Genomic DNA, 14,965 nt, shown 5'->3' with positions numbered 1-14,965 from the left:
GACGTCGCAGGGGGAGTGAAACGACTCGTGCACTCTGCGGTGGGGGAAGTACCTGCCAGGAACCGACGCATGTGAGCCGGAGACTGGACCCGCAGGACAGATCTGCTACAGCTGCATTGTGAGGAGGTCAGCTGGGGCTGGGATGCCGGAGCCTGGATCGCGGCCCTGCAGATGTGGCTGCTGAAGTGGTGGTAGGTGGGGCGGCGTCCTGGTTGGACGGAGCACGGTGGAGCTCCCGTGGACGTCGGACCATCCCGGAGTGGCCAGAAGCTACGCAGGGTACTTGCCCTGAATTGTTTTTTTTTTCTCTCTCTGCCAGTGGAGGGGCAGTGCGGAGGGGTGGCCCCCACTGGAGTGACTGAAATGTGTCTCTGGGGACTGTGGAGGAGCCGGAGGAGAAGCCACTGAGGTGGAGGGCAGGGGGCGGAGTTCTTGTTCCCCCATGGTTGGAGGACCCTTAGGGGCTGCCTGTCTTCTCCCGGGTTGTATGACAGGAGGGGGATGCAGTTGTTCCCAGAGCAGTGGAAAGGACGTTTTGAAAGCAGTGTGGAGTAGTGCGCTCACCTACTGCCCGGAGGAGGGGGCTGACTCCTGGGGGCTGGAGTGGTGCAATAGCCAGTAGGAAACTCCCAGCTCCTGTTGAAAAGCGCTGGAAAAAGTGGGCAGTGGGGGAGTTGAAAAGGAGAGACGTGGGGGCCATGGTTCCTTGACGGGAAAAATAAGGCTGGTGTCGAGGGTTTGGCACACTGAGACATCTGTTGCGAGGAGAGGGGGCCCTACTGAGAGACACAGGCGAGATAAAGGAACGTGAGGCACGGGCGTGCCGGCTGAGGACAATTCATAGAACCCACGCCTGGGGGCGAGATACTAAGAGTCGCTTTAAAATGGGCAAGAGTCAACAGCGGATAGACAAGTACACGGAGACTAAGGACAGTGCCCGGAGACAGGAGGGTTCAGATCGACAGGAGAGGCCCCCAGGGGAGGACAGAAGTGCGGTGACCCTAAATGCGCTAATGGAGGCGATACAAGTCTCCAGGGATACCCTCCAGGAGAGCATCAACGAGGTGGGAGTGGATGTCTCTCTGGTGAGGGCGGACCTCCGCAAAGTGTCTGAGAGGGTTACAGAGGTGGAGCAAAGGGTCAGTACGGTGGAGGACGATATCCAGCAGTTGAAGAATCAGGTGGCGGGCCTGGTGGGGGCTACCTGAACACTGGAGGTTATAGCGGAGGACACCGAGGGACGCTCCAGGCGTTGTAATATCCGTCTGGTTGGCGTTCTTGAGAGAGAGGAGGGGCCTAGTGCAGAGTTGTTGTGGAGAATTTAATGCTGAAAGTCTTAGGGATTAAAGGCCTGTCCAATCTCTTCACTGTGGAAAGGGCGCATAGGGTCCTGGGGAGACCCCCACCGCTGGGTGCGCCGCCGAGAGTACTGGTGGCTAAAGTCATGAATTTCCGGGATCGGGATGCCATTTTGCAGGATGCCCGCAGAAGGGGCTACTACATGATCGGTAGCGCGAAGTTGAGGATTTTCCCGGACTTTACGCTTGAGGTGCAGCGACAGAGGAGGTCCTTTGAGGCAGTGCAAAGCCGACTAAGGGAACTCAATTTAAAATACATGATGTTTTTCCCGGCTAAGTTGAAAGTGTTGTCGGGGGGGGAAATAGTGTTTTTTTATGTCTCCGAGAGAGGTATGGGATTGGCTGGAGGTGGGGCAACATCAAGTGGAGCCGCTATCAGGGGGCCCTAAAATGAGGGCGGGTCAGGAGACGGAAGAGTCTGGGTAATGCCCAGCGAGATGTCAATGGCAGGGGACCCAGCAATAATTGGCTTTCTGAGCGGAGGAGGTATAGGAGAAGATGGGGGGAGTACATTGGTGGGGCTGCATGGGGCAGGTGGTGAAGCCCTTAATTTATGCAACACTACTGACTACCAACCCCAAGGGAGGTGAGGGAGGGGGGCTGAGTAGTCCAGTCGGTCTGTAGTTACAGAGGAGGAAGGAGGAGCAGGAAGGAGTTTGGGGTGGGTGGGGTTATGCAGGGTGTAGGGAGGGGAGGGAGGAGCGGGGTGAGAATGAAAGGGGGGAGGGTTTCGGAGGTTGGCACCAAGATGGGGTCCGGTGCGGGAGGAGGGAAGTTGGGTAAGAGTAGTAGAAATGGGGGCTAGCACAGCAGGGGAAAGAGATGTGGGAGGGGGAGGGAGGAGTGGACACGGCGGATGGGGAGGCTGAACAGGAGAAGTGCTATGGTGGGAAAAAGCTTCAGTGCATCGGATGGGAAAGCTAGGAAGTTTGAAAATTGGGACATGGAATGTCCGAGGACTGGGGCATTATCAGAACAGGAAGAGGGTGGGGGAGTTTTTGAAAAGGCAAGAAAATTCCGAGAGGAATTAGAGGCCCCGATAGGAGAGGAGGACATCCGCTGGGCGATCCGCACTATGAGGAGGGGCAAGGCGCCGGGTAGCGACGGACTCCCGGTGGAGTTTGCTGACCTCCTAGTTACGCAGCTTCAGAAGGTTTACGAGGAGTCATTCCAGGGGGAGTGCCTCCCAGAATCACTGAGGGAGGCGGTAATAACGGTAATCCTAAAAGAGGGGAACGATCCGAGAGTCTGTGCAGTCTATCGGCCCATCTTGCTGTTGAACGTAGATGGGAAAATCCTGGGGAAGATTCTGGCCACTAGGTTGGCGACGGTTGCGCCAAGTTTGATACACCCTGACCAATGTGGGTTTACAGGGGGCAGGAGCACGTCGGGTAACATCGCCCGGTTGCATCATGTGATGGATCAGGTAAAGTCACAAAGGCGGGACATGGCGATAGCATCATTTGACGCTATGAAGGCGTTTGATTCTCTGGAATGGAAGTGGTTGTTTCGGGTGCTGCGGGAATTTGGCTTTGGGAAGAATATTTGTAGGTGGTTGGCTTTGCTGTACACTAAACCGCTAGCGATGGTGAGAACTAACAATTGGGTGTCGGGGTCGTGGGAGTTGGGAAGGGGGACAAGGCAGGGGTGTGCGGCCTTTCCAATTTTGTTTGCGTTAGCCTTGGAACCTCTGGCGGTGTTCTTGCGGCAGGAAATTGCAGAGGCTGGAATCGAGGCGGGAGGGCAGAAACACATAGTGTCCCTCTATGCGGGTGACTTGTTGTGATATGTAGGGGACCCTAAAACATATCTTCCAGACCTTTTGGAAATACTACGGAACTTTAGATATATGTCAGGGTTCCGTATAAACACAGAGAAGTCGGTTTTGTTTCCGTTGGGGGGGCTACGGGAATGTCCGTTAGAGGAACTGCCGGACTTGGAGATACGGTGGGAGAAGGAGTCAGTTCGGTACTTGGGGGTGCAGGTGTTCCATGAGGTGTTGGACACGTTTGTGCATAATACGGGGAGATCATTGTCTAAAATAGGTGACTCCATCCAGTTTTGGAAGGGTTTGCCCCTGTCATTGATGGGGAGGAGGGCACTATGTAAAATGATGATCCTCCCACGTTTGCTCTATTTTTTCACGAATATACCATATGTGGCAAAGAAAGTGTTCTTTAAAATGCTGGATGTCAAGATTAGGGAACTGCTGTGGGGTACAGGAAGGAGAAGGGTCTCCCTACAAACGCTGTGACGAACTAGAGAGGGAGGAGGGTTGGGTCTCCCGAATTATGAAAAATACTTCATGGCGGCACAGCTACAGTCGGTATTGGTGTGGGATCAACCGGTGGCAGAGTTTCTTAAGGTTTTGGTAGGGCCCTTGAAGTCGGACCATAGGGCGGTAGAGCTCCTGTGGCATCCGTTTGGAGCTACCGGGACATCAGTGGTTTTCGAGGTGGTAAGGTAGACATGGAGGAAGTATGTGGGAGGCAAGGGGATGAGGGGCCGATACGAAGGCAATCTCCCATGGGTGACTGACCAGCAGCTTCGCAAGGCGATTGGGAGGGAGGGGATACGGAGGTTAAGGGAGAAGGGTTGTGAGAAGGTGGGGGACCTTTTTGAGGGTGGGAAGCTTCTTACCTGCAAGGAGTGGTGTGATAAGTATGATCTGCCACAGGGTGTTTTTCTGGCATATGGGGCAGTGGTTCGCAGGATGGCAGAGTTATGGGACGGAATCCCTGAGGAGCCGGAGCCATGTCCAGTTCTTCGAGTGCTACTTGACCAGATGGGGGTAGGGCACGTATTGCGCGGATATATAAGGCTCTGGGGGAGGGGTTGGTAGGGGGAGAGCTGAAGGTTAAGGGGAAGTGGGAAGTGGATATGGGGAGGCCTATATCAGATGAAGAATGGGGGCACGTTTGGGACCTGGTCCGGAAGTCTTCGAGGAATGCCCGCTCCAGCTGGTCCAATTTAATATTCTGCATAGGGTGTATGTCACCCCTCTGGCACTTAGGGCGATGATGGGGGATCGGTTGGGTGAATGTCCCGGATGTGGATCAGAGTGGGCGGGGTTCTGGCACATGGTGTGGGAATGTGAGGTTATAGTAAAATACTGGGACGAGGTCCTCAGGGGAGTGAATGAGATATTGGGAACCACCCTGGAGCGATGTCCGGAGACCTGTTTGTGGAGGAAACTTCCGGGGGGAAAGCGAAATAAGGTGTGTAACAGAATGGGCCGTTTTTTACTCATATTGGCTAAGCGCCAAATCGCAATAGCGTGGAAATCGCCCCAGGGCCCGACGGTCAATTTATGGCGGAAGGATGTACGGAGGTGGGGGCTAGCGGAATTAACGGTGCTGCAGAATTGGGAGACGGGTGAAGACCGGGAGGTGGTGACGGTCCATTGGTCCCATTAGTATAATGATCTGGCGAAGGACAATGATTTGCACCCACCGTAAAGAGGCAAGGGCAGGAGGGGGAATATGAGAGGGATATGGGGGAGAGGGGAGCCCGGAGGGGTGAGCGGAAGGTGGAATGGCCTGATTCTCAACGAACAATTGACATTGAAGCCTACTGTGCTGTGACAACTGGAACAAGAGGAAGTAGATGAGATACTGGGAAGCGGGGATGGGGGGTGGGGCTGGGAATCGATTGGAGGGGCTGTTTAATGAGGTTCATGTATGTGGAGGGTTTGCCACAAAAACCTCAATATTTATCTCTTCAGACGGTCACTTCTTCATGCATTTACTTCTTCTTACCTTTCATTTGTCTGCATTGTCACACAGTCAAGGTGCTAATGTTAGCTCGATGGTTAGGGTTGGGGTCACGGAGTGGCTAGGGGAAAGAGTATGAGTTACCAAAGAAGGGAGGGTGGGAGGTCTTCCCCTGTAATGAAGTGAATGTTAGAAGAGGTGAAAAACAGAAGAAATAAAGACCTGAAGAGGTAAATGAGGCAAAGTGAATGTAAAGACATGCATTCGTGCAGAGGTAGCAGGGATGGAAGGAGTTCCGGATGGGAGAAGTTGATTGGAGCGATCACTGATTGACAAGATATTCTTTGAAGAGTAGGATCTATTGGAAATACTGAATCCTTTACTGTGAATCCCAAAATCCCCGACTTTTTGTTCCTTTTTTCGCACAAATAAATGTGGGGGAAGATTCTCCCTCCCCCCCGCAACCCTGCACGCAACCCTGCAACTTCCCCCATTCCCAATTAATACCTCTCCCCCAGTTACCATTTATATTTGTGCAAAGAAGTGTACAAATTTGACCAAATAAATATCCATTTTCGGGTTTGCTGTAAAGGCGTTGAATATTTTTGGCCTATCCTGGAGCTACAGGGCCCTTCTGAAGTGTAGGCTGTGCCAACTTATTCCAAACACAGGGTGCACAGCAGGAAAAGGCCCATTACTTTTTTTTCCATCTTTTGCATTTGTTTGCATCCAGTCTGGTGAAGTCGTGGCTTCCGTGATGTGTTTGCTTTTGGAAATGGTGTGTTTCTTGGCCAAGTAGAATGGCCTGCCATACTTAGGGCTGCTTGCCAGCCCCACTGAACAGCACAACACTCACTCACACTCACCTGCATAATTCAAACTACATTCTGACTCAAGCCAACTTCCCTGAAAGAGGAGGCATACATTACTTATTTGTAATCTAGTTTCAATATCAAGTCATACAATTCTGCAGGTGGAGATATTCATTATTTACAAATGTTAATGAAGATCCCATGGTAGAAAAACGTAGATGGCCCCACAATTTATTCTTGCAAATAAATAAGTCACAGAAGCCTTGTAAAGACCGGTAGGGGGTGTCTGTACTTCCGCTCTCTATATGGTAGAGGAGAGGCACAGCGGACCCCAGCAAAGATTCTCTATTTGGTAGCAATGGACGAGCAATCAAGGCCTAGCTTCTCGGGAGGTGATGCGGGCTGGTTCTTAAGTACAATGTAGTCCCCGAAGCCCCACAAAGGAATGTCCACACACTGTATTACTGAAAACACAGTCTTTATATAATTAATATTCAAAGATATGTACACGATCACAATAACGCACTTTGTACTTGGAAGTCAATAATGGTAAATATATACACGTCTAGAGTGGTACCACTAATGTTATCAAATCTCATTAAAGTGCATCAACTGTACGGTTAAAATGTCACACAGATCAATAACGAGTAAACCAGCAATAGAGATAGGCAGGAACGTAAGATGGTTGAAGCAAATGCAGAATACTGGCCCCGTTACCTAGACACAGTTCTGTGTGGAGATCCCCCCACCTGGGCAACCTGTAGATAAAGATATATAGCACAAGCCCCGTCCATATGTTCAATAGTCTTACTTCTTCCTATTAAGGTTTTACCCCCCCAATGTACCTGGTGGAGTAGAGTTCTCTGACGATGCACCTACCGATCCTTCTTGAGTGTCTCCCTTTCAGGCGGGAGCCACGGATCGTCGAGAGGTGTCGGGGAACTTAGCGTTCGGTGTCGGGGAATCAACGGCCCTTCTTGAGTGCCCTCCTTTTAAGGCAGGAGTCACGGGTCGTCGAACGTCCGACGGTGAACAGGGTAAACTATGGCAGGGAAGTGGCAGCTTCGTTCCTAGCGGTGCTCGTCGACGACAGAGCATTGGCGTCCTGCCAGGAAGAGACGTGCGGGGCACCTCGGTGACAATAGTTCTGGGCCGCAAAGAGATGATGAAGAACTGTGGCCCAGCAAGGGCGTCGAGTCGTCGGCGTCTCTGCGGTCTGTAGGTGGTGGGAAACCCACCGGTGGATGCTCCTCGGCGCGTCGATGGTCGGGCCTTCTCCAGCGGGAGACAAGCGGATGACGATGCAGACGAGAGCGTCCGATGATCAATGAAGTTCTTAAGCAAACGGGAACACGGCGGCTCCGGTCGGCGCGGCGGTCGTCGACAGTGTCGGACAACAGTCCGAGTGCTTCTCCTTGGAGTTCCGCAGCTATCCCCGTATCGGGTCGGCAGCCTGTCGAAGGTCTGTCTACCAGGGAGCGTTGGCAAAAATCAGCTGTGCATGATGGTCCCTCGTAGCTCGGGAAGAGGGCGCCTTACCAGGTCCTCTCTGGGTCAGTCCTTGAGGGCACAGCAGCTTTCAGATTGTGAAGTAGAGCAACAGCAATTCTTCTCGTCCAGCAGGGGTTCAAGGTCAAGTGTCAGTTAATCCAGTTACTCGTCGTAGTGGACTTCAGCTTCTGAACACGATTCCTAGCAGTGAGAGTTCCCCAGATATACTGTTGATCTCCCATTCATTCCGCTGGGTCACACTCAAGCATCCAATCACGACTACGGGCATTCATGCAGGCAAGCAGCCAATCAGGCACATGAGGTATTCAGGCCATTCACTTCTCTCCAGACACTCACAACAAGTTATGTGTATTGGGACAAGTACCGAGCCATTCAACACTCCAAGCTGCATTCATACCGGTTTCGGGCAGGGTTGCCTCAGTCATTGTGTCAACCACCAGATACTAGACACCCACAACACAGAATGCATATTCGTCACACATTCTATTCACCCAGGTCCCACCCACAGGAGGTACCCACAACATACATCACCGGGAAGGCTCCAGCTAGTCTGACTGGGCCTTCACAACAACACCATATATGGCACTTCCACCCAACAGCCAGTCAGGGGGAAGGGACAGAGTCAGGGCTTCCCAGGACTTTGGGAAAACAAGGTAATGGGTAATAGAAAGCAAGAGGCCAACAGGGCCATCTTGTTTTCCATCAGGAATCATCTGATTCCAACGGCAGGGCCGGGGTATCCCAAATGGAAGATACTCCGCACACCTGTCAAATTCAGCATGGAGCTGCCACCAGCCCATACCCTGCTCTGTGGGCCACCCACAGGTGCCCAAAAACATACACTAACAGAACACACAATAAAAAGCAGTAAAGGACAAGGATACGGAGGCCCTGTCCCTCCGATGAATTTCCAGCATCACAAGCCTGCAGATGCAGACACCATTTTACATTTTTAAACGAAATGATTCAGGGGCAATTAATCATTGTGGACCACACCAGAAACAGTGTTGCGCATGTGTGAAACGCTCATTTAGATACGCAGCATAGGAAATGGTGCCTGGGTATTCCCAATGCAGTCTGTGAAGAAAGAGACTTGTAGAGCAGCAAATAAAAGGTTTGTTTTCTTTAATGAATTCCTCTCAGACATCCCAAACTTTCAGAGGCTTGGCTGTCAACCTTTGCATTCCTGGTCAGGATCTGCCTTTCAGAGTCGGTGCTTTTCGGGATCCACAGCATTTTTCAGGATACACAATACTTCTGGGTTAACAGCACTTTTGGCATCCAATGCTAGTTCAGAAGGACCAATCCACTGGACCATGGTCCACCTCCCATTCAGGGTTTAATGGAGAGGGCACGGGTCAGCAGCGTCAGCGACTCCACTGATCCTTCCACCTTCAGTCCAACAACTTACTCTCTTTATAACCATCCTCTGGGAGTGCAAGTGGTGGGGAGATTCAATGCATCTTTTGTAATACGCTTAATGGTCTCCAAGCGCGAGACAGTGATTTGGACCTGTGCTGGTTCCAAGCTATCCACCCTTTTCTCCAGCTTTGGATTTGTATAAGGACTTTGGGTCTGGTCCTACTTCCCAAAATGCTCTTTGTTTTGATCACTGTCAAATGGCAGGGAAACCTAGGTTAACGCAAACCTGGTTAGCCATTTGTAGTTTCGACTTCCAGAGAATATGCTAGCTGGTATCCAATATTTCCAATGTCTTATTTATTTTAATTTTTCTCTATCTCTCGGCACTCATCTCCATCTCTCTCTATGCGTGTCTCTCTCTCGGAGCGTAGTCTCTCTGTACCTCTATGCGACCTCTCTCTCTTTGTGACCCCCCTCGCTCTTTCTCTCTCGGTCTCCCTTCAACCTTTCTCTCTCGGCGGCCCCCCCCTCGCTAGGCGGTCTTCTCTCTGCACCCGTCTCTCCCTCTCTCTGGACCTCCCCCTCACTCTGTGCCTCCCTCCCTGTCACTGCACCTCTCTCTCTCTCTCTCTCCATCTCTCTGCACAACATTCTGCATGAAAGACCGACCAACCTGCTATTTGCCTTTTGAAACAATAGCCTGGCCCAAGGCAATGTTTTCTTATTAGCAGTGTTTTGGCAACAGGTCTAAACAGAAATATACTTGCTCTTGGACCACACTCTAAAATACATTCCTTCTCGTGCTTAAATAGGAGGTGCACTCTTTTGCAGGTTCCAATGGAGACACAGGGGCACTTCATACATTTGGCGGTATTAGTCTCGCTGATTCTGCCAACCCCTTTTACAGTACAGCCAGCCATGTTGGCAGTAAACATGATCCCTAGGTTTATATTATTCTCCCTCGTACTCCATTATTGATAATTGCTCCATTTTACTGGAAGAAATAACTCCAGGCATGTGCTCAAATATAACTTTAGTCGAACCTGAACGAGAAGGGAGCAGTAATAATGGCAACAGTTCCATTGCTGAGATTCCCTCAGGCTGCACATGGTGATGGGTAAATATTGAGATGCAGTCTCTTTCAGGTTGCAAATAGTGACACACTTACACTCAGGGTTCAAAGGGAGACATTCACACTCGGGTTAAAAACATAATCCTTAATGACTGATGTTTCAGGTGTAGATCAGTTCAGTCTCTGCTGCAAGAAGCGACATACTCAATCAGGAAGAAAAGAGAGCCATTCTCCCTCTGAGGCTACAAGCGGAAGCATACTCACTCTCAGGCTGCACATGGAGAGGCACTCACACCACGACAGAAAACAGAGAAGTACTCACTCTCGATAAAACAGCTCTCGGATCCGGTCCCATCCGGACTCGGGAGGGAGTGGACCGCTGATGCATCCGGGCAGCGGTAACCCGTCCAGGCTACGAGGATGGGCATCTTCTGCAAAGACCCTGGGAATGGGGTTCAGGCGCTGTGCTACACCCAGAAGCAGGTGTCGGTCAGGTACTCCCATCGCTTGCTCAACTTGGACAGAAAGAAAAGAAGTATGAAAAGTCACCTCCTCCCAGGCTCCCTTACATCTGTGCACAGTAACGGGATCCTTGCACAATAATTGCAACACTAAATTGCACAGCCAATTGGAAGCCCGATTGAAATCCCGCCACTCTCAGACCAACACAGCAAATCCACAGTCCCTTCAACGTTGAAGCTTTATTAAAAAAACAGTAATAAAAAGGTAGAATGAAAATAATACAAATAAGAATGATAAAATCAAACATATCAATGGATGGCAATATTAGTAATAATAACATAATAAAAAGCATGCAATATAATCGCCTTGATATTTTGTGGCGGGTCGGAAGAAGGAGTAGGCCACTTTTCGGCCATTTTAGTGGTTTTTAAGGAAATTAAATAGATATGGTCCAACGTTCCTTATCGTTAAAAGGTTCACCCTACCTATCTGAAAGACTAAGGGTGCTGGTCAATTGTCAGGAAGTCCTTAAATAAAAACGTCCTCAGTCTAAACCTTACTCTACCTGACCCTGACACTAAGATAAACAACTTAGAGTTATCCAAGAGAAGATCCTTATTCTCGAGGGTTGGTGATTTCTTCAATAGTCTCTGGATGAAATGTTTCTCTATCACCTGTTTCCTCTCTTTATAATCTTCCACAATAAAGCCTGGATAGCTCCTCCATGAGCTCTTAATTCTTGGGCAACACTCCTGGGTTGTGTGCTTTATTTAAGAATATGTTGTGGCCAGCGAGATCGGCAAGCACAACTATCTAGATGTGAAGTGGGAAATAAGGTTATTGTTCTAGTAAACAGATCTGAAAATAAGTGTTTTTCCTTGAGGCACGGACCCTACTTGGTGTTCATGGTCATAAGCAATCAAAACTTCTAGATCCAGCAAACAGACAATCAGAAGCTTCTCAGTTATACCACGTCAGCGGTCTAAAGAAGTGGAACGAGCTGGATAATGTACCTTTTTTGGCCATTGCAAACTGTAACCTTAGAGAGGAACCAAACAAATCACCCTTTCAGACGATGAGACCCGAAGACTTTCAGCTTTATAAGTCCTGGGAAATTTGCAAATTCATGGAGAATTTCAAGGATGCATTTTTGTTAAAACGGCAGGAAGAGTATAAGATTTTGTCTAACAAATACACACTGCAATGGGAAAATCGGTATGGCTAAGGGTATACTGCCTACTGGAAGAAAGACAGTGAACCATCAGCAGAGAGCCAGAAGATGTGGACGCTCTAAGTCATGAAGCCCTACAGACATCACAAAGCATCTCCGATAGTGCTTGCTGGGAAGCCGGATGGGAGATGGCTCTTCTGCGTAGACTTTTAGAAGGTGAAGATGTCACATGTTGATGCTTGTCCCATGCCACAGCAACAAAATAATTGGAAAAACGTAGGTGCATCCAGATAGATCTCAACATTAGACCTAACCAAAGGGTATTGGTAGATTCCTCTTGCCCAAGAAGAGCAGGCAAATACTTTTTTCTTGATCGCAGGGGTTCCATTATAACTCACAGTGCTACCTTTCAGATTATATGGTGGCCCAGCAAATTTTCAACAGTTAATGACTCATGTCCTAAAACCACACCAGACTATGCGGGTGCTTTGTTGACATCAGAATCAATATCAACTAGCGAACACATACAACTGTAAGCGGTGGCCCAAATGCTCCAGAAAGAGAGGTTGACAGCCAATCCAGAGAAGTGTCATCTGGCGCAGGCAACCGTTCAGTACTTAGCCTTCTACATCAAAATAGACATTGTCCAGCCACAGAAAAAAAACAAGTTTAAGCTGTTCCGAAACTTCACTACTAACCAACAAGAAAGAATAAAGGGGCTTTTTTGGCGTGGTCAAATATTACCGGGAGGCCCATTCCAAGGTTCTCAAGCATTGTCAGCCCAATGACTAGGTTGTAAGGCAGGCTGCTGGTCAAACAAGGATGGACAAACAAAAGTCGGATGGCCTTTGAGGAACTGAAGGATTGACTCGACGATGTTTGAGTGTCTGCCATCTACCCCTCCACATTATGCCAGTAACCTCCCAGCCATTTAGCCTTCAAACGGAAGTGTTCCGGGTGGGCTAGGCGCAGTTCTCTCACAGGAACGAGGGGGAATAGAAGGTCAAACCTTGTACACAAGCTGGACGCTATTTCCTTCAGAGAGAGAAATAACGTAGCAACTGATTTGGAGTATCATACAATAAACTAGGTGGTCATGGCATTAATATATTACCCCACGTCGCAACCATTCCAATTAATAACAGATCATGCCTCTCTTACATGGTAAGCGAGGAACTAAGAAACCCATTACCTTACCGCACAGAGGTTTTTGACCCTATACCTTATATGCTAAGCATCAGCAAACACACATAGAGGCCAATGTCAGCTTCCTAAGCAGGCACCCACTAAGGAAATGCAAGTGGAGGCTCCTCCGAAAGGGACACGTTATTTGACGAATAACTAATGTAAAATAATATAAAATCATTGGTGAAATATAGATTGTTAATTGACTTGGCATAAAAATTTCACACAAATGATCAGCTTTGCCGTATTGTTCCACTTGGGGGCTTGTTGCTCCAGCACAATTTAAACAGTTTTCATGAGTGGTTGTTTCTACACCCTTCAGTATGCCAACTGACTGAACTCTGACCATCTGGCAAGGTCGAGAGGTTAACACTAAAGCATGGATTATCTCATCTCTGACTGGTCTGTCTGCTATCCAAGAATGGTGTGCCGCCAAGAATCTCTGCCTTAATGCCAGTAAGATCGAGATTCTCCTCATCGGCACACCTGCTCCCTCCTTTCCTGTCACTTTCTGGCAGCCTCTCTTGGCCCTCTTCCTGCTCCCACCTGTGAGGCTAAAAACCTCAGGGCCATCTTTGACTGCGCACTTTCCTTCTCTCGTCACATCTCTGATGTCTCTAAGAAGTCACACTACCAGCTGCACCTCCTCAGAGGTATTCTTCCTTTCCTCTCCTTCTCTCAGAAGCTCACTGTCTCCAGAGCTCTGGTTCTCTCTAGGCTGGACTACTGCAACAGCCACATTCTAAATCTGCCTGCCTCTACTCTCTGTCCTCTGCAACTCATCCAAAACAGGGCTGCAAGACTTGTCCTTGGCCTCAATCCCAGAGATCGTATCTCTCCAGGACTGAAATCTCTGCACTGGCTATCCCAGTGGCGGTGAGGATTAAGTTCAAAACCCTCTGCATTGTCCACAAGGCCTTTTGGGGCCTGGGGCATCAATACCTTCAACTCTCTCTTCCTAAATATCTTCCTTCTCGAGCTCTTCGCTCATCTGCCTCCAACTCCCTCAGGGTCAGTCGCATCTCCAAGCAACAAGTTGGTGGTAGATTTCTTTTGTCTGCTGCGGCCTCCCTCTGGAACAGCCTCCCTGCCTCTCTGAAACTTGAGGAGAACCATCTCCAGTTCTGGAAGCACCTCAAGACTTTCCTCTTTGCTTCTGCTTTCTCTCCTCCTCTCCCCTGCTGATCTCCTGGCTGAAACTGCACTGGTTACCTGGCTAACTTCTGATCTCGGGATCAGGTCCCCTCCCGGCCAGCTGCACACCTGTACGGCCCTCCTGGCAACCCTTGCACTCTGGGACTGTTTCTGTATCCCTACAGCCCCTTACCATTCATTGACACCTGATGTCTTCACTTACCCTTGCACTCGCCAACAGCTGCCGCACTTTTATTTGTTTTTATTTATCTTACTGTTTATCCTATGCACTGCCCCTCCCCCCGCACTTTTCCCCATCCCCTGCCCCTGCGCAATCTCAATGTCACCTGGCGTAGTTTGAACATTGTCTCTGTCTTCCCTCTGTTCCTTGAAACACTTGTGTATAGGCGCGTTATAAATGCCTTATCATATCATATATCATATCATTGAAGTCGGCCATTAACGGAAGCATCTGTTCAGTTCAGGTAATCTCTTCCCCTGCTGCAAGAAGCCTATTCCTTCGCACACTTTGGTATCTAAGTTCACATGCAGTCAGCACAATAGTGCTGTTGTACACACAGATGTTTTTCAGTAGTAATAACTTGGGCCATTGATGTGCAGTTCCATTTGTGATGAATCCTACGGATTGCTTCTTAAACCCTTGCCTAAAGTCTCGATCCTGACCTTGAGGGTGGTGTTCTGCAGGAGGATTACCTGGGAGGAGAAAAGGCCTAGGGGGGGTGAGAGGATCCAGTGGGATGAGACACAGTATTTGTCTTCTCCTAGGGAGGATGTCTCCTTAATGCCAAAATATATAATGGCCTGGAATACTCATCCTTTTGTTCCAAAAGATACACGTATTAATTGGGGTGAATACAATCAACTCCTAGGCCTTGGGAGAAATAAATAGCCATCCAAAATCCTAGAGACTTGTAAGGCTAATAACCTCTAACCCTCCTGGGGAGGAAGGGGAGCTAAGGGGCAACGCGTCCGTCTAGGAAGCAGGACTGCCCAGTGCAACATAGGTTCGAATTCCGAAACGACTTGTTTGTATTAAGCATGTTATAAATGAACAATTATAATTAGAATAAAAGGCATAATGAAAAGAAATCTGTGAATAACAATGGCCAAAAAGAACTGCCTTCCTCTTGTCAATCAGGCCTGGTAACTAATCCTTGTGATTT

General features: G+C 49.2%; 1 protein-coding gene across 4 annotated transcripts in view; it reads right to left on the bottom strand.

Annotated features, from left to right (window-relative positions):
- Positions 1-14,965, bottom strand: part of TIMMDC1 (translocase of inner mitochondrial membrane domain containing 1) — a 200,908-nt gene that overhangs the window by 114,581 nt on the left and 71,362 nt on the right. For 3 of the 4 annotated variants that reach the window (XM_069635718.1, XM_069635717.1, XM_069635719.1), the window contains exon 2: positions 10,152-10,344. The exons of the other annotated variant lie outside the window; for it this stretch is intronic. In XM_069635718.1, the coding sequence (XP_069491819.1) occupies positions 10,152-10,333 (182 nt within the window). In that variant the 5' untranslated portion in view covers positions 10,334-10,344. The remainder of the gene's footprint in view (positions 1-10,151; positions 10,345-14,965) is intronic. 4 annotated transcript variants of the gene reach the window in all.

The sequence above is a fragment of the Ambystoma mexicanum genome, chromosome 7p (genome assembly GCF_040938575.1).
Source record: "Ambystoma mexicanum isolate Mex_15411 chromosome 7p, UKY_AmexF1_1, whole genome shotgun sequence".
In the NCBI taxonomy this organism is placed as follows: domain Eukaryota; kingdom Metazoa; phylum Chordata; class Amphibia; order Caudata; family Ambystomatidae; genus Ambystoma; species Ambystoma mexicanum.
Note: the sequence above shows the minus strand (reverse complement) of the source record. Positions and strands in the feature narration are given on the sequence as shown.